This window comes from Oncorhynchus masou, chromosome 33, assembly GCF_036934945.1.
Source record: "Oncorhynchus masou masou isolate Uvic2021 chromosome 33, UVic_Omas_1.1, whole genome shotgun sequence".
Classification (NCBI taxonomy): Eukaryota; Metazoa; Chordata; class Actinopteri; order Salmoniformes; family Salmonidae; genus Oncorhynchus; species Oncorhynchus masou.
Window position 1 is genome coordinate 44,819,236 of NC_088244.1, and position 19,482 is coordinate 44,838,717.

General features: G+C 43.2%; 1 protein-coding gene across 1 annotated transcript in view; it reads right to left on the minus strand.

Moving 5' to 3' along the window:
- The window catches only part of LOC135527407 (agrin-like), a 567,339-nt gene that overhangs the window by 88,532 nt on the left and 459,325 nt on the right, over nucleotides 1-19,482 (minus strand). The window contains 2 exon segments of the mRNA XM_064955939.1: nucleotides 11,808-12,209; nucleotides 19,373-19,478. Of these exon segments, the coding sequence (XP_064812011.1) occupies nucleotides 11,808-12,209; nucleotides 19,373-19,478 (508 nt within the window).

A 19,482-nucleotide genomic window follows, 5' to 3' on the forward strand; every position in this document is an offset into this window, starting at 1 on the left:
TTTCCGAATTCATGGCCTTCCGTCTGACGTCGTTTCCGACAGAGGCCCGCAGTTCACGTCTCAATTTTGGAGGGAGTTTTGCCGTTTGATTGGGGCTTCCGTCAGTCTCTCGTCCGGCTTTCATCCCCAGTCTACCGGTCAAGCCGAACGGGCCAATCAGACTGTTGGTCGCATTTTACGCAGTCTTTCTTTTCGTAACCCTGCGTCTTGGTCAGAACAGCTCCCCTGGGCAGAGTACGCCCACAACTCGCTTCCTTCGTCTGCTACCGGTCTATCTCCTTTTCAGAGTAGCCTCGGGTACCAGCCTCCGCTGTTCTCATCTCAGCTCGCCGAGTCCTGCGTCCCCTCCGCTCAGGCTTTTGTCCAGCGTTGCGAGCGCACCTGGAAGGGGGTCAGGTCGGCACTTTGCCGTAATAGGGCGCAGACTGTGAGGGCCGCTAATAAGCGTAGGACCAAGAGTCCTAGATATTGTTGCGGTCAGAGAGTATGGCTCTCCACTCAGAACCTTCCCCTTAAGACAGCTTCTCGCAAGTTGGCCCCGCGGTTCATTGGTCCGTTCCGTATTTCTCAGGTCATTAATCCTGTCGCAGTGCGACTTCTTCTCCCGCGCTATCTTCGTCGCGTTCACCCGGTCTTCCATGTCTCCTGTGTTAAGCCCGTTCTTCGCGCCCGCTCGTCCCCCCCCCATCCTTGTCGAGGGCGCACCCATCTACAGGGTTCGTAAGATTTTGGACATGCGCCCTCGGGGCCGTGGTCATCAGTACCTAGTGGATTGGGAGGGGTACGGTCCTGAGGAGAGGAGTTGGGTTCCCTCTCGGGACGTGCTGGACCGTTCGCTGATCGATGATTTCCTCCGTTGCCGCCAGGTTTCCTCCTCGAGTGCGCCAGGAGGCGCTCGGTGAGTGGGGGGGTACTGTCATGTCTTGTTATGTCTGTTCCTGTCCTTTCTCTTCACTCTGTCTCTCTCTGCTGGTCTTTTTAGGTTACCTTCTCTGTCTCTCATTCTTCAGCTGTTCTACATCTCCCCTAACTAGCTCATTCACTCTTTCCCACCTGTTCTCTCTTCCCCTCTGATTAGGTCTCTATTTCTCTCTCTGTTCCTGTTACTTTCAGTGTCTGATTCTTGTTTGTGTTTTTGATGCCAGAAGCAAGCTGTCGTCTCGTTTGCTTCCACCTTGTCCTATCCTGTCGGAGTCTGCCTGGCAGGTGCATCCTGCACTATACTAACGTTCTTTTTGTTCCATTGACAACGTTGGAAGAGGATTTATGCCATTCCTGTTTTTCATTAAAGAACTCTGTTTTCTGTTAAAACCGCTTTTGGGTCTTCACTCAAGTACATAACAGATAATCTAAAAGATTTACATTGTCTCCTTTTAAAAAGGCAACCTCTGCGTGAAGAGTTCCAGAAGGCAGGAAAAATGCCCCAATGTGACCATCAATGAGGATGCATTGTTTGACGAGGTTACTGGCCTGCAAGAGTTCCTAAAGGGGGGATCGCTTGAAGAATGGAAAACATCTGAGACATGGCTTAGTCAGAGATGGAGCACGGTGGTTAACCACTTCAAAGAGAACGACATCCCACACACTAACCTGGCTAGATTAGCGTCTGTTGTCATGTGCTTACCTGGAAGTAATGCACCAGTCGAGAGAGTGTTCTCCCAAATGAACAATATGCAGTATGGACAGCTGCAGGAAATAGGTTCACTGTTCCTACCATCAAGGCCATGCTTATTGTGAAGACAAACTTCAACTGGTGACAAGAGAATAAATCCCCTGCCAGGTGTTCATGGAGAAGCTGTCCAAAGACAGAGCATTCCTGAAGAAAATACATTCTTCTGAGAAATATACAGATTAGGTTGGTATATTATGTAGTTACCAATCTCATCAGCATCTTATTTCTTTATTATGTTAAGTATTTCACATATACTATTGTCTCTGTTGTTTCAATTTTGCTCATGTTCTCTTCTGCTCTTATTCTAGCAGTACCACTGAATGGCTGTTCAGATCAGTTCTGTCTTGTCTGTAGTGTTTCTGTAGTATAGTTGTTTTCTATCACAGTGGGCAGGGTAGCTTAGTGGTTAGAGCACATGTACACTAGTAACTGGAAGGTTGCAAGTTCAAATCCCCGAGCTGACAAGGTACAAATCTGTCGTTCTGCCCCTGAACAGGCAGTTAACCCACTGTTCCTAGACCGTAATTGAAAATAAGAATTTGTTCTTAACTGACTTGCCTAGTAAAATGAAGGTAAAATAAAAGACTAAATACGTTAACCTGGAATTGTCCCCCTTTTTCATTTCATAGAAAGTAACATTGGATATTTTAATGATATATTGACCACCGAACTGGAAATGTCCCCGGTTTTCATTTCAGAAATCTGGTCACCTTATTTTAGCTGATGTTCGTGGAGGTGAGATGGCTGGCTTGCTACATTAACATAACATTAACTTACATGTACATTAACATAACATTAACTTACATGGACATTAACATAACATTAACTTACATGCATGAAGTGTGGGTAACATTAGTATCTGGAATTTGTCTTTCATCAGTAGAACACGCCTGCCTCTCCTCCACCAGTTATACAAGGAGAATGGTCTAATGCCTCACATCAAAAAGAGAGCTGGCCCAAGCAAGCACAGGTTATACCTGAAGCATGAGGACTTGCAGCGAGTGGTGAACTTCATCAACAACTACGCAGAGGATAATGCAGTAATATTACGAGGACGCTATCCAGGACACAAACACTTTGGTGGAAAGCTGCTGCCATCCCATGTGACAAAAGCAGCAGTGTGGCATCTCTACAAGGAATCGATGACAACACTTGGCATGTAAAGCATAAACACATTTTGATTATTTAATTGACCTCCAACATGATTGGCACTACATTTATTGATCTCACATTATTTCTGTATTTTCTAGAGGTACGTGTAGTCAAGCTGTCTTCCTTCAGGAATCTGTGGGGACAATTGCTGCCCCACATCTCAAGCACTAAGCCCAGGGCAGATCTTTGCTGGCAGTGCCAGAGGAACAACTATCAGGTCTTCAGATCTGCCAATCTGCCAGAAGCGGTTAAGTTTGTGCTCTGCCACTGTGCCTGGCGGACCATGCACAAGCTCCACCACAGTCTGGACTTTCACTTCCTGATCACAGGCCACACCAAGTTCTCCCCCGACTGGTGCTTCGGGATCATCAAGTAGAGCTTCAGAAATACCAGAGTGAACACTTTGTCTGAGATTTCTGGTGTTGTGAAGGACAGCACTGTGACAGGGGACAACATCCCACAGCTGGTGGGACTGGAGGATGGTACGGTGCTGGTGGAAAGCTATGGCTGGCAACAACATCTGACTCCGTATTTTAGGCCGGTGACACAGATCAAGCAGTACCAGCACTTCAGGTGAATATCATTTTCATTGTATTGTATGAGGTTATTATTCTTATCTAAACTTGGGAGGTGAATTGATGTTGTGCTATTTCCTGTTTTACAGCTTTGGTGCTCTGGAGCCTGGTGTTGTTGTCGCCAAGGAGCGTTCGGACTCAGTCGGGACCATGTTTTGGCAGTCAGAGCGTACAATCGGGACCACACTGACATCCTTCCTCCCACAGGTGGTCTGCCTGTACAAGCACCACCTGGACTGGACACAGCAAGACAAACTTATATTTTTGAGAAGATCAGGGAGTTTTGTGACGAAGAGGTTATGGACATCACATGACCTGCACCAAAGTCAAGGGCAGGACAGAAACAGGATCTCCCAATATAGATTCCCCTGTTCATGCGTTTGTTCGGACGAACCAGTCATCAGCACTATCTGCAGTGCTTCGATTCAAATGACTCTCTCCGAACACACACGCGATACGTTGCTGGAACTACATATATATTTTATCCTGCTGCTCAGCCACTTTTTCCCTGATTGTATGCATACAACCACCTCGTCTATCACTATCGTTATTAATATTGTTTGTGTACATACGGTATATTGTTTTATTTATATTACCACTATCTATTTCTGATATTGCTACTATACAAGTAACCATTTGGCTGCACCATTTACACCTTTTGTAGAGACCCATCCACTTCGCAAGACTAATTAATATTAATTTTATATATAAATATTTTGCTATGTGTGGTCGTAACATGATTTTGTGACATACCCCACAGACTCACTAAACACAAATACTTTGTTTGTAAATTATGTCTGAGTGTTGGAGTGTGCCCCAGTTATCTGTCAATTTAAAAAAATGAAAGAAATTGGGACGCCTGGTTTAAGGATTTTGAAATGATTTATACTTTTACTTTTGATACTTAAGTACATTTGAGCAATTCCATTTACTTTTGATACTTAAAGTATTTTTAATACCAAATACCTTCAGACTTTTACTCAAGTAGTATTTTTCCTGGGTGACTTATACTTTAGTCATTTTCTATTAAGGTTTCTTTACATCTGGACACTTTCTGTTTACCTGAAATTCTTCCTTATTGTAGGTGTTACCACTTTTAGTCTTAATCTTTACTACACTACTCACTGTTTAGCACATGACCTCACATGTGAATCCTTAAAGAGATGGGTGTGGCTAAAGCTTAAGAGGGTGAACAATGCTGAATGGGTGGAGACAAAGGAGAGTTCTCCAGTAGGTACCAAAACATTCAAAGGCCTTTTTCTCAAAAGTGTATCAACTTTCAAAGCAGAATCACTTTCCCATTGTTCCTCAAAAATGCAGTGTATGGGGGGTCACGTGACCCTTGAACGAGATGGCCCCATGAACTAAGAGCTCCGCACAAGTAGTTTCCAATTCCTAATCTTACCTCCACTCCAAGTTCAAACTCCTTTAGCTTTAGTAAGAAAAAGTCATGGCGACTACAAAAGGCGACACTACAGGTGACATTTTTACCCGGACTCGAGCATTAGCAACGGAAAAAGCCTCCAAGAAGAAGATAGCTTCAGAAAAAGCTAGCACCATTAGCCAGGAGCAAGAGGACCTGCCCCTCCCCCCGAGGCACAACGAATGCCAACCTCGCACTCTGTCGAAGACATCCTTTCTGAGTTGAGATCCCAACGTACAGAACTCAACACTAAATTAGATGCCATTAATTCTCAGCTCATAGGGGGCAAGGTGACAATCCTGGAAAATGCTTTGCCTGACATCAACAACAAGATAACCATAAACGTGGGGCGCCTGGACGAGGCAGAGGGGCGAATCCTGTCCATGGAAAACTTATTGACAGATGCCATGGAAACAATAGCATATGCTAAAAAGAAAATAGAGCATCTGGAAGAGAAAACAGAGGACCTGGAAAACAGGGGACGAAGGAATAATTGTGTTCTATTAAATCTGGGCGAAAAAGAAGAGGGAAACATGCAACTGATCCGCTACCTGCAAGACAAACTTCCAGAGTGGCTCCACCTGTCCACCGACAGGCCCATAGAACTCAAGAGAGCCCACTGAGCACTGAGGCTCCCACCAGCAGCCAGACAACCACCGTGCCCAATCACCATACGTTTCCTGAGATTCACCGACAAGGAACGAGTCCTACAGGCGGCAAAAAACAACACCATCACAGTGGAAAACGCCAAACTCGCTTTACACCAGGACCTGTCAGCTGGAATACGCCGAAAGCGCTGAGAGTTTGATGAAGTGAAAAAATACTCCATTGACCGAGGCATCTTCAGGGGATTCAAATACCCAAACGAGCTCAGGATTCTTCACCAAGGAGCCTTGCGACACTTCAAAACTCCCGAAGAGGCAAAACGTTTTTTGAAAGACAATCCTGGTCAATGAGAAAGGGACCAATGACTGAATGCGATTAATGCTATTACTAAAGGAGGTAAGACAACATATAGCCAATATCCAAAGACCCAACCCCCCCGCTAAATGTCATTATAGCCGTCCAATTAATATTTATTTTGCTTTAGCTGAAAGGAATAGGCTCTATAGCCTAACCTAGGCCTACTAATGTTTCAGCCTACTTTTATTTCCCTGTTTTTGTGTTGTTATTATTACTTGGGGTTCCCTATGTCCCTTGGGGGAGGTAAATGTAGGCTGGGCTATTGATTTTATTTTCTCCCTATTTTAGTGTGGTCTGGACGGGGGCTACGTTGTCATTTACTCAATGGGGGGACGGAGAGGAGCGGATGAGGCATTTCTTTGGTGGGGAGGGGGAGACGTTGTGCGTTGCTAACTGTTCCCGTTTTTTTTGTTTTTTTCAGAAGGCAGAATTGAACGCAGACTGAGGGGGGTAATAGATCCAACGGGATGTGTCGAGTTGTTTGGGAACTCGGCTGGGGTGTTCAAAGATTGTTATTTTCTGTACACCATTTATTTTCCTTTTATGTGAACGCAGCTGTAACTACTATCCACTTTTACGCAGCAATGACTTGCACTAAAGTTCGATTACTGTTCGATGACGATGACTAGTACCTTAAATCTATTGACATGGAACTGCCATGGTCTAGGGCATGCAATAAAACGGAAAAAGATACTATGTGCTCTAAAAAAGGAAAAAGCAGACATTGCGCTATTACAAGAGACACACATCTGTGATGCTGAACATGCCAAACTCCGCAGAGCTGAGCTTGGGTGGGACAGGTGTATTTCTCATCTTTCAAATCAAACAGCAGCCATACTTATCCATAAGAATGTTCCTTTCATAATTGACAAAAAACATATCTGATCCGGAGGGGAGATTTATTTTGATAACTGGGTCACTATATGGTCAACCGATTACTACCTTAAACATATACGCCCCTAACACAGATACTCCTGCTTTCATGTCAAAAATGATAACCCTGTTCAATGAGCATTGTGTTTCCTTTGGTGTGGTGGCCGGAGATTTTAATTGTACCCTTAACCCAACCCTAGACAAATCATCTCAAGTCCCCACCACAAATCCTAGATCTGCAAAGATGTTGAACTCTCTTACTAAAGAGATGGGACTGATAGATATCTGAAGAGAGACTAATAGCTCATCTATGGACTATACATACTACTCTAATGTCCATAACACCTACTCCCGTATAGATTACATTTTTATCCCAAAGAGTTTCATAAATTCAGCCACATGTACAATCGGACCCATAGCACTTTCAGATCACGCCTTTGTCCACCTCCGCTTTGACCTCTGCAAAAACATCCCGAGGTCAAAGAGCTGGAAATTCAACACCTCCATGCTATCAAACGAAGCATTCCATACATTGGTAACTACATGGATAGACAACTACACACAAGACAACAAAGATTCTCCTGTTTCTCCGGCCACAATGTGGGACGCTGCTAAAGCCACTTTAAGAGGTCATCTAATTGCATATGCTTCCTCTAAGAAAAAAGCAATGGAAGCACACAGGCTAGATCTTGAGAGGGAGCTGGAATGCTGTGAAAAATACATAAACAATCCCCAGACAGCACCTCCTGGAGTCATCTTAAAGCAGCAAAAGCACAACTGAATTTGGACTACACTCGGGAGATAAAAAAAAAGTACAATCATGGCTCTCCGAACAGCAGAGGACGAGGTCACATATGACCCAAAAAAGATCAATTTAACTTTTTATGATTTTTACTGCAAACTATATACCTCTGAGAGAAAACACACGGAGGCAGAACTCCACTCTTTCCTAGAGGGAATCTCGTTACCTAAACTATCAGAGACCAACCAAGAAGATCTCAACTCCCCCTTCACTACAGAGGAGATCCTGGAGGCAATTACCCCCATGCCACCTAATAAGTCCCCAGGCCCAGATGGATTCCCCAGAGAGTTCTACAAAGCTTTTTGGATCCAGCTCATCCTATCATCATGCCAATGCTGGAGGATTTTTGCAAAAACTGAGTTCTTCCAGACTCAATGCACACAGCTCGCATTACAGTGTTGCTCAAAAAGGACAAGGACCCCCTATCCTGCTCGTCCTTCCGGCCCATAAGCTTGTTGCATTTCAACTACAAAACACAGTAATTACCAAATTGCTCGCCAAAAGTCTAAACACTCTTCTTCCCAAAGTAATAAAAGTGGACCAAACTGGATTTATTAGAGACCGATACTCTTCTGATAACATTCGCCGTCTTTTTGATATTATTGATCAAGTAAACGCACAGAAGACCCCTGTCCTGCTGGCTTCACTGGATGCTGAGAAGGCATTTGACAGAATGGAGTGGAGATTTCTGTTTTCAGTCTTAGAAAAGTTCAATATGGGCCCAAACTTTATTAAATGGATCAAATCACAAATGCCATGGTGACTACCAATGGACTGAACTCTGACAGATTCCCTCTGGAACGGGGCACAAGACAAGGGTGCTCGCTGTCCCCCCTGCTCTACTTGTTGGGGGCGGAGCCTCTGGCAGAGCTGATAAGGAGCAATCCAAGTATTATGGGTGTTTCTGCAGGCGGCCTGCAGCACAAGATTTCGCTCTACGCGGATGATGTCCTGCTCTACATATCCAACCCTGAGAAATCCCTTCCTCTCATTTTAGACACAATTGTTCAGTATGGCAAGTTTTCAGGTTATAATATCAATTTTAACAAATCCACTGTCTGCCCTCTCAATATTACAATCACCAGCTCTATGAAGACACTATGTCCTTTCCAATGGAAAACACAGGGGTTCCAATACCTCGGGATCTTCATAACACCAGATCTGAAAAGCCTTTTCAAGGAAAATTATCTTCCACTCCTGGATCGAATCAAGAACGATCTCCAAACCTGGATCTCCCTCCCAATTAGCTTAGTAGGAAGAATTAATGTCATCCTTATGAACGTCCTCCCTAGACTGAACTATTTATTTCAGATGCTCCCATGCTATCTCCCAGTTTCCTTTTTCAAAACAACTAACCAAAGCATCACCAAATTTATATGGGGCAATAAAAAACCTAGGATCAAGTTTTCCACTCTATCGAAACCTGAAACTAAGGGTGGTCTTGCCCTTCACTCCCTTCAATTGTACTACTGGTCTGCCCAAATCCGCAACATGCTAACATGGATCACAAACAGACAAGAGTCATTGTGGATTCAGATAGAAGCCCAATCGTGTGGTTCATTGCCCTTAAGCTCAATTATATTCATTAATAACTTTAGTGAAGTGGGCAACATAGCCAAAACCTTTGTGATTTACAGCACCCTACGAGCGTGGAGGGACTGGAAGAAATACCTGGGCATTTCCTCCCAAATATGTTCTCACTTGCCTATAGTAGGCAACCCAGACTTGCCAAAAGCCCTGAGGGATGCCAACTTTAATCTGGCATACTCTAAGAATCAGGACCTTTTCAGACCTATTTCATCAGAAAACCACTACACTGAAATCCTTTCAAGAGCTCTGCAGTGAATTCAATGTGCCAAGATCCCTTTAAAAAAATATCTTCAAATTAGATATGTAATTTCCTCATGTACTTCCAAGAGGAGGTTTAGAAGTCAGTTGAATGAAGTTGAAACCCTTCTTGCCACAGCACAATCCATTAAAGGCAAAATATCTTACATCTATAGACTCCTTTCTGAGAAAGGAGGCTCCTCCTTTACTCCTTTGAAAATAATCTGGGAAAAGGACTTAGGTCTGACTATCAGTGATGAGTTATGGGCGGAGGTTTGCAACAGTGTATACTGCACCTACTAATGTAAAAATGAAAGAATCTAATTACAAATTGTTGTACAAATTTTATTACACTCCTTTGAGACTCCATAGAATGAAAACAGATATGTCTCCTAACTGTAAAATATGTACCTCTGAAAGTGGAACCTATATGCATGTATTTTGGAGCTGTAGAGAGATTCTGGACAGAGTGAACGGGGTGACTTGGGAAATGTGTAGATACATGTTGTGTAAGGTACTGTAAAATCTAAAAACGAATTATTGGCTCGTCGTCTCAGCGAAGGCTAGAAATAGCTAATAAGAACCTTGATAGTGCTGCTGCAAGTTTTATATATATAGATTTTTTAAATGTTCTTTGTGAGTACGTGTAGGTATGTATGATATGTGTGTGTGTGTGTATGGGTGTGAATGTATGTATGTATATGTGTGTGTATATATAGATATGTGTGTGTGTATATATAGATATAGGTATATATAGATAGATATATATATATATATATATATATATATATATATATATATATATGTATATATATATATATATATATATATATATATATATATATATATATATATATAAAGATATATATATATATAGATATATATATAGATATATATAGATATATATAGATATATATAGAGATAGTTATATATATAGATAGATAGTTAGATAGTTAGATAGATAGATATACACACACACCAAAAAAACAACCTTTTATTATTTTTTTTAAATATTTAATTTTAATTTTATTTTTTTAAATTGTTATTATTATTATTATTATTATATGTATTATATTTTTGTATTATATTTTTTTAAAGCCTGTCACATCTGTGAATGTGGAATGTGTTTTGTTGGTTGATTGAAAAACAAGAAAACGTAATAAAATTGAAAAAAAAATACAGTGTATGATATACCATTTTGTAGCTCTGAGTCTCTACTTTTTACCAATGTAAAAAGCCCGATTTCAAATGTTGTTACATAAGACCGAATCTAGGCAGTAGGTCACAAATGGTGTATGATGAATTACGGAGAGTCACCGCAAGTCGCAAAGAAAACAGGCGCTTCCTCCACTATTCCAACATCTAATAATCAATGCTTAGTCTAATACAATGACAACTAGCTAGCGTAACTTCCTTTCATGGGCAACACTGTTGCAGGCCAGCTGGTTAACATTAGCATACTACATCTAGCTACATCCTCTCAGACCAGGGGCACAATGTATGAATTTATGGACCCGATATCACTATCATTAACATTGTACTCAGCTGTTGGTGTTCAGGAGCTTCAACATTTGTCAGGGCGAAAAGGAAAATACTTTGTGTGGCTGCGGGAGTTGTACTGAAGACCATTTGGAAAGTGTGGATCAGAATCACCGTTATAATCATTGGTAGAAGCACAAGCATTTCACTGGCAATACCATCTGTTAACCATGTGTATGTGACCAAATACATTTGATTTGGTAAGTAAAACAAGACCAAATCCCTATCTCCATCCATGGCTAATATAGCTAGCTAGCCACCGGAGGACAATGACACAACAAGATGCAACAATTTCTTTCTGTCAATGATGTTTGACTTCTGATGTGATGTGACTGGTCTGAAGCCAAATCCAAAACTGGCACTGATTGGCTATTATTTTATATATTTTTTATCAAGGGAAGACAAATGCTTGCTGGCTTCCTTTGCATTCAATGTTATGGGAGTCAACAATGTCATACTCTTTTTGGCCAGACAGCATCAGATAGATACGCTACTGTGACAGAGACACACTGCTTCATTCACTCAGATGCTTTCTTCAGTGAGATACATTCAGCCTCTTTCTATTTGAAGGAAATTTATGAAACACAGAGAGACGAAAGATACAAAATAATGTATGTTTTTTTCCCTTGGTACTTTTTTGTTTTGGGGAAAGCTTGGCTTCCCTTGGCATCCATGAATACACACCACTAGTAGGCCAATCAAAGAGGCTCAATGTGTAGCAAGGGGAGTCAGATTTCACTAATGCAATGCAGATGGAATAAAATTACGGAATTAAAAAGTTAGTGAAATGACAAGAGGTAGGCTTTAAAGAGCAACCAAGAGGTAGCCTGTTTTATCTGAATTGGGTTGGGGACAAAGCGCAGAATGTGGCCTCAATTAGCGTAGCTAGCTATATGACACTATAACCCTCCCCTGACCTCTGACCCTTGACCCCCTGTGGAGCAGAATTATGGGTTATGAAGTGAAATAGCTTTGATTTACCAACTGGCTCCTCTCCGCTCGCCTCCAGGACTCCGACGCCGCTACCCTCTTCCACCTCCTCCACCTGGTCATCTCCGCTGGGCTCACCACTCCCTGAGTCCTCAAAGGCTGTAGGGGAGGAGCCAGGGCTGGTGTGGCTGGGTAGGCGAGGGATGGTGGAGTGAGGTGGGTGGTGGGGGGTGATGACGGGGTGGTTGGTGGTGAGCGGTCTCTCAGTGGACATGGGGGGCGGCAGGGCCTCCACGAATGAGGCTAGTGGCCCCTCGGTTTCATCATCGTCCCAGGGAGAGTATGATGTGCCATGGCGCGGCGACGTAAGCCTGACGTGGGGGGGGGTGGTGGCTTTTGCGCGGGGGGTGGAGGGGTAAGGGGTGGGTCGGCTGGCAGGCTCAGTGATGCTTTCTGCATGGGGAGGGAAGGGAGGAGGAGAGGAAGCAAGGAATGGATGAATGGGTAAGCAAAGATGGAAATCTGTTTTTTATTTTCTTCTCCCTATAGCCCCTATTTTGATTGTACACCTTTACCTCATACTACTGCTGTACCCCTTATGGTTGTCTTTTGTGTTCTGGTCACGTCAGGCACCTGAGCACCCAATACTGACCGACACACAAGAGCAGAGAGCAGAGGCCAGACTCATTGCAATATGAAATATACATCCAAAATAGAATTGAAAACTTATGCACATAGGAACGGAAATCCTGGATGAAATCTTTTAACCCCATATGACTTAGGAAGCAAAACACACCATGAAAATAAGAACATCTTACACTGAAGTATGCCAAAGGGTGGCATACTGTTGAGTTCAACTGCACTGCAGTCTGTGTACAGAGAAGAATAATGTGCCCTATATAGGGTTAAACTGCACTGCAGTTGCACTGTGTGTGTGTGTGTGTGTGTGTGTGTGTGTGTGTGTGTGTGTGTGTGTGTGTGTGTGTGTGTGTGTGTGTGAGGCATGTGTGTTTGTTCAGTGTGTCTGTGTGTATATGTGCTGGTGTTGGTGTGTGTCTGTGGGTATGAATTATATATACATATTCAAATGTTGCCCTCTTGTAGCGGAGCATTAATCACAGACAGTCAAAGCCTCTGGTGATGAATGATTGATATAAATGGGGCAGAAATAGCAGGGTTTAACTCCGGCTTCAAAGACTCCAGACTCACAGCCGCACAAGTATCCGTCAACTCCGCCGCAAATGGCAGCCTTGTCAACACAGTCCCACACGCCATCCAAAAACTCTCAGAAATTCTTTCCTTGACGTCGCCAGAGAGAGGGACCCACTTTTCTTTCAGCAGAAACCAGCATTACCCATGCAATGCCTTGGGTACAAAGACAAACATGTATCGGATAAAACCGATAAAATAGGAGAAAAACTCCTGAAGGAAAGAAGCGAGTCAAGAGCTGGAGGGAAGGGAGACACTTTGTAAGTGTAGCTGCTAGGATGGCGGCAAACCAGCCAGGCGTCACTTAATACTGACGCTCCTACTTTACCCCAGCCGTTGTTTGTGCAGGGCAAAAGAAAGACCTCCTACGGTATATTATTTCCATCTCATTGGAATTCGGCAAACATTGTGTAGGATTTAATTGCACACTAATACTCTCCTATTTGATAGGCAATTACGCCGTGAGGTGTGAAATGTGATACCTTGATGAGGCGCTGGATGTTATCAGCCAGGCAGGCACCCCACTATCTCCCATCCTGCTAGGCTCCAGAGGAGGGGAGGCAGAGGAGCCAGCCTGCAGATACAGTATGTCGGCTTAGCCCAAGAGTGCATCTATCAATTGCTATCGCCGTGTGCGAGGCGGTGGTATACTTTGCTTTTCCTCTTGGCTACACCTGTTACTCAGGTGCTGTGTTACGGCCGGGAGTCCTTCGACGGCGAACGCTCAAAGAGGGGTAAAATAAATAAAAAACAGATATAGACAGAAAGGGAAGGATGGACAACTGGCAGCGCAGTCAGTTCAGTGGAAGCTTTCCTTAATCAGGTTTAACGCTCCATTTGCTTTTTTTCCGAGAGGCAGGCGGTTATATCGACAGGCGGGCGGGGAGACAAATCATTGTCATCTTCACTTGTCCGGGCTGTGTAGTCATCTTTGAAAGGCGGTTATTAAGATTGTTTGCCGTGTCTGCCATGCTCAGTGGGGAGGAGGAATCAGATATATGAAAGTCGACAGAAAAAGGGAAAGAGAAAATGGAAGAGAAGAAGAAAAACGAGCGGGGGAGAAAGAGAGCACGAAAGAGAGAGACATGAAAAGAGGGACAGAGGAAATAAGATGAACAGGTTAAGAAAAAGTGTTCAGGGAAAGTATGAGGATGGCGTGGGAGGCATAAAAGACATTAAGGCAGAAAACTGATGATGTCATATGCTAGTGTTCACTGCCAATTTGCGTCAAACCTACAGGTGATGACAGAACCAGTCCAATGGTCAATGTCTGGACATGATTGGTGCCAGAAGTTCCTCATTTGTTCAAATACCCCCCTTTAGTGGCTTGTACCTCACACACTTTCACAGGTTTCTGCATGGTTTGCTTCATCTAGCTCTTAGAATAGCCAGAAGCAGAAATGCTGTGTTCACAGTAGTAGCCATTTGATGTAGTTTCTGCAGAACTTGCTTCAGTGTGAAATGGCATAGGTCTTCAGCAGTGGTTCTGCGCTAGCTATTAGCATTGAAGTTGTTTCTGTCATTTGTATTAAGAGCTGCATCAGATCAGCGGAAGGTGAGGAGCGGTGGCAGGGTGAGGATGTTTGAATGCTAATTCGCACCCAGTCGCATGTGAAATGAGCTTGATCTAACCTCCAACCTGGACCGCCACCTACGACGTGACCTCATCTGGGGGAAGAATTTAAACGAACTGCTGTGACAAATTGTGTTTGTCTGGCTTCCCCTTGGGCTCAAAGAAAGCGAGCGAGAGAGAACTCTTTCTCCTTCCGAATGAAGCCCCACACTAGGTAAGGACTTACATACTACCCATCTCTCCATCGCCAGGCAACAAAGAATGAGTCTGGAGTGAATTTCATTGGTAACCGACGGCGTCAGATCGCTAATCACCAGATCAAGGTGGTGTCGGCCTCTCATAGAGCAAATTACTCTTACTCCTGTGCAGGGACGCAACTGGTTTTTGATATAATGGAGAGTATATAATTTAATTACTATATTATATAATAATAATATTATTATATACACTCCAAACAGCCTACCTGACCATTCGGAGGCGTCCACATGGTCCTAAAGCACACCGTTGCCTCGTTTTATATCATATTCCTATGATGAACGGGGGGACAAAAATGCTATTTCAGAATGTCCCCAGTGAAAGTTGCACCCCTGCTCCTGTGTACCTGCATGTATGAGGCCGCCACACAGCACTATTTCAGAAGCCTTGGTTAGGGGTTGAGGTGGTGCCTTCGAAGCGTTGCACCTACTTCAGGCCTGACAAACTGCACCAAGATCAGCAGGGAAAAGGAAGGTACCCACCAGAGGTCTTCCTGGGTTCAACAGACCCTAAATTCTGAGATCCGACCCGGGATCCGAAAAACAAATGATAGTCCCACTAAGCGCAAACCAGATGGGATGGCGTATTGCTGCAGAATGCTGTGGTAGCCATGCTAGTTAAGTGTGCCTTGAATTCTAAATAAATCACAGACAGTGTTACTACCAAAGCACCCCCACACCATCACACCTCAATGCTTCACGGTGGGAACCACACATGCGGAGCTCACCCGTTCACCTACTCTGCATCTCAGAAAGACATGGAAGTTGGAACCAAAAATCTCACATTTGGACTCATCAGCCCAAAGGACAGATTTTCGCCTCTCTAATGTCCATTGCTCGTGTTTCAATGCCCAAGCAAGTCTCTTCTTCTATTGGTGTCCTTTAGTAGTAGTTTATTCTCAGCAATTCGACCATGAAGGCCTGACTCATGCAGTCTCCTCTGTCTGTTACTTAAACTATGAAGCATTGACTTGAGCATCAATTTCTGAGGCTGGTATCCTCTCCAGCAGAGGTAATCCTGGGTCTTCCTTTCCAGTGGCGGTCCTCATGAGAGCCAGTTTCATCATAGCGATTGATGGTTTTTGCAACTGCACTCGAAGAAACTTTAAAAGTCCTTGACATTTTCCGGATTGACTGACCTTCATGTCTTAACGTAATGATGGACTATCGTTTCTCTTTGCTTATTTGAGCTGTTCTTGCCATAATTTGGACTTGATCTTTTCCCAAATAGGGCGATCTTCTGTATACAACCCCTACCCTGTCACAACTGATTGGCTCAAACGCATTAAGAAGGAAAGAAATTCCACAAATTAACTTTTAAGCACAAAGGCACACCTCTTAATTGAAATGCATTCCTGGTGACTCCCCCATGAAGCTGGTTGAGAGAATGCCAAGAGTGTGCAAAGCTGTCATCAAGGCAAAGGGTGGCTACTTTGAAGAATCTCAAGTATATTTTTATTTGTTTAACACTTTTTTGGTTACTCCATGATTCCATGTGTTATTTCATAGTTTAGATTTCTTCACTATTATTCTACAATGTAGAAAATAGTAAAAATAAAGAAAAACCCTGGAATAAGTAGGTGTGACCAAACTTTTGACTGGTACTGTATATTATTTAGTATATGCAAAGACAAGATTAAAACAATAATAGTCTGATAGGTGACAATATCACATGTGAATGATGCCCAGCGTCAGGCAAGAAATATAGCATTTTTTGTTGTTGACTTAAAAAAAAAAATCATAGTCGCACACTTCATGTAGCCTAGCCCATGATTCACAACTAAAGTGGCCAAACAACTTCTTAAAATGAAGCACATTAATCCGCTTTACAATAGGTGTAGGGCCTAACTGGTATATATAAGAAGCGCATCGGTTTCAAGTTTGGGGAAGATAATTTTCACCATAAAAAAGTCCCCTTTGTAATAAAAGAAATACATGCATAAATCACATTTGCGGTCACTTTTGATAATGGTGTAATCCTGCTAATGGAACATTTGTGTTTATAGCCTAATGCTGTGTGAGCATTGCTGCGCTTTTTTATTTTTTTATTTTTTTGTTGTTGTTGGAATTTTACCCCTTTTTCTCCCCAACTTCGTGGTATCCAATTGTTTTAGTAGCTACTATGGCTACAACTCCCGTACGTGCTCGGGAGAGAGGAAGGTTGAAAATCATGCGTCCTCCGGTACACAACCCAACCAAGCTGCACTGCTTCTTAACACAGCGCGCATCCAACCCGGACTGCGCTTTTAATGTGAAGAGACAGCAACAACAACAATGATAATTTATTTGAATTGTAAATCTCTATTAATGAACGGGGTAAATAAAGATGTAGCATAGGCCTATAGCAGTGTGTGAATGCATCGAATTATTGAGCATGTTTTGGCTGATTTCAAATATGCGCTATCTCATTAACCAGTAATGACATCAAGGCAGGAGCGGGGTGGCCAGTTGGAGCACAGTCAGTTTTGCTGAGGCAATAGATCATCTTTGGGAGAGATGTGGGAGAGACCAAATAAGTGAATGAATAACTTTGCGGGCAGCAATCATCTTTTTTTTTTTTTTTTACCCCCATTTTCTCCCCAATTTTGTGGTGTCCAATTGTTTTAGTAGCTACTATCTTGTCTCATCGCTACAACTCCCGTACGTGCTCGGGAGAGACGAAGGTTGAAAGTCATGCGTCCTCCGATACACAACCCAACCAAGCCGCACTGCTTCACACACGCGCATCCAACCCGGAAGCCAGCCGCACCAATGTGTCGGAGGAAACACCGTGCACCTGGCAACCTATTGCTGCGCTTTCAATGTGAAGAGACAGACTCATAGTTTCTCAACAATTTAAGCAAAACATTGTCACCTGTTGAGTCATGCTTGTTGTTTAAACCACTTTATGCTAGTGGTTGTATTAATTTGGGTTTCTTTGCATCCCACAACTGTCTCAGACTATGTTTGAAATATTTCTGAGTTGTCCAGCGAAAGCCTGGACTTGAACCCGATCTAACATCTCTGGAGAGACCTGAAAATAGCTGCCCAAGAAGACTCAAGGAGACTCAATCGCTGCCAAAGGTGCTTCAACAGTAAAGGGTCTGAATACTTATGTAAATGTGATTTCAGTTTTTATTTTTAATACATTTGCAAATATTTCTAAAAACCTGTTTTTGCTTTGTCATTATGGGGTATTGTGTGTAGATTGATGAGGGGAAAAAAATATTTAATTCATTTTAGAATAAGGCTGTAATGTAACAAAATGTGGAAAAAGTCAAGGGGTCTGAATACTTCCCGAATGCATTGTACACACTGTGGGTGTGATATATATATATATACATATATATTAATATCATACAGTGGGCACCGAGGCCTTTAGGCCTGTCGAGATGCATGCAATGCCCTGATGCATTTAGTGCTCAAATCTCCGACAGCTGAACCGTGAGGTGTACAATTAATGTTTTAGGAAAGTAAAAACCAAGCAAATGGCTATAAAGTTGTAATTTGTTTCACACCGTTTTTAAGGAAACGTAACTATGGATCATTTGGCCAATAGCCTATCATGCGTTTATTGAGGTTTCTTTCACTCTGTCTTTCTACTCTTGGATCCAAACCAGCATGGGTCCATTGAGGTTCGTATTTCTACTGGCCTTTTCAGAGTGGGTCTGACTGTCCTCGGGTCCATTTGGAACAGTTATTTTCTTCTTTTTTATATGAATTTATGCATATCGGTCAGGTGGAATGCCACAGATCCATTTCAGAATGAGTCCAACTTTTTGGACCCATGAAGACCTCTATCCACAACCTCTATTCCAAACCAGGTATCAGAAGGCTTACTCTTCCCCCCATCCTCAAGCATCTCGCCAATCTCCCCTCTGATAGCTGAACAGTGATGCACTCATCCAGCTAAAAGCTGCGAAGGGGATTGTCCACTGAGAATTTGGGAGCTAAACCTCCCTAATCCGCACAGGGGTGCAGGGAATCAAACAGTAAAATGTCAACCATTTATGGGCGATTCAGTGGCTCAGGCTGCAGCCAAACAGTAGTTTCCAGGGGAGCATCTTGGGCCTCGTTTCTCTCCCAATAAATTGTTTTCCCTCTTCCTCGCTCCTCTCTGTCAGCCATCCGAAGCAGGGAGGATGATGGTAAAGAGCCTCAGCTGTCGTCGTGTGCGCTCACAGGTATGTTGACGACACGCCAGCTGGTCGTTATTTCCACAAGAAAACTTGTGCTTTACTGCAAATTCTTGGCATATATAGAGCCCACATACACTAAAATACAAACACGTGACAATATCTGGTACAGTCAGTCTCAAAAACTGTTTACTACAGTAATGTGTAAAGTACAATTTGTATACTTTAAAGTATAGCCATGGAGGCTATCCAAAGACAAACCTCGGTGAAAGACACAGTGAAGCACTACTGCACCAACCACAGAGGACACAACCCAAACCCTAGTCTCTTGGCTTTGACAAGGAGAGAGAGAGGACAGTTGGTCTTTCCAACGCCTGTGGCGTTATTCATTATCTTTTGATATGGGCCTGACAACAGGAGAAGGACATTCCCTAGTATGATGTATGGAGGCCAGACAGAGCTCACCTGCACACTGGCCAAAGTGTTCCACTCTGATGTGCTTGTCCCGCCTACAGGCAATGGTGCTCAGCTGGCACTGGTCAGCGTAGGTCACCCCATCAGAGCCACACACCTGC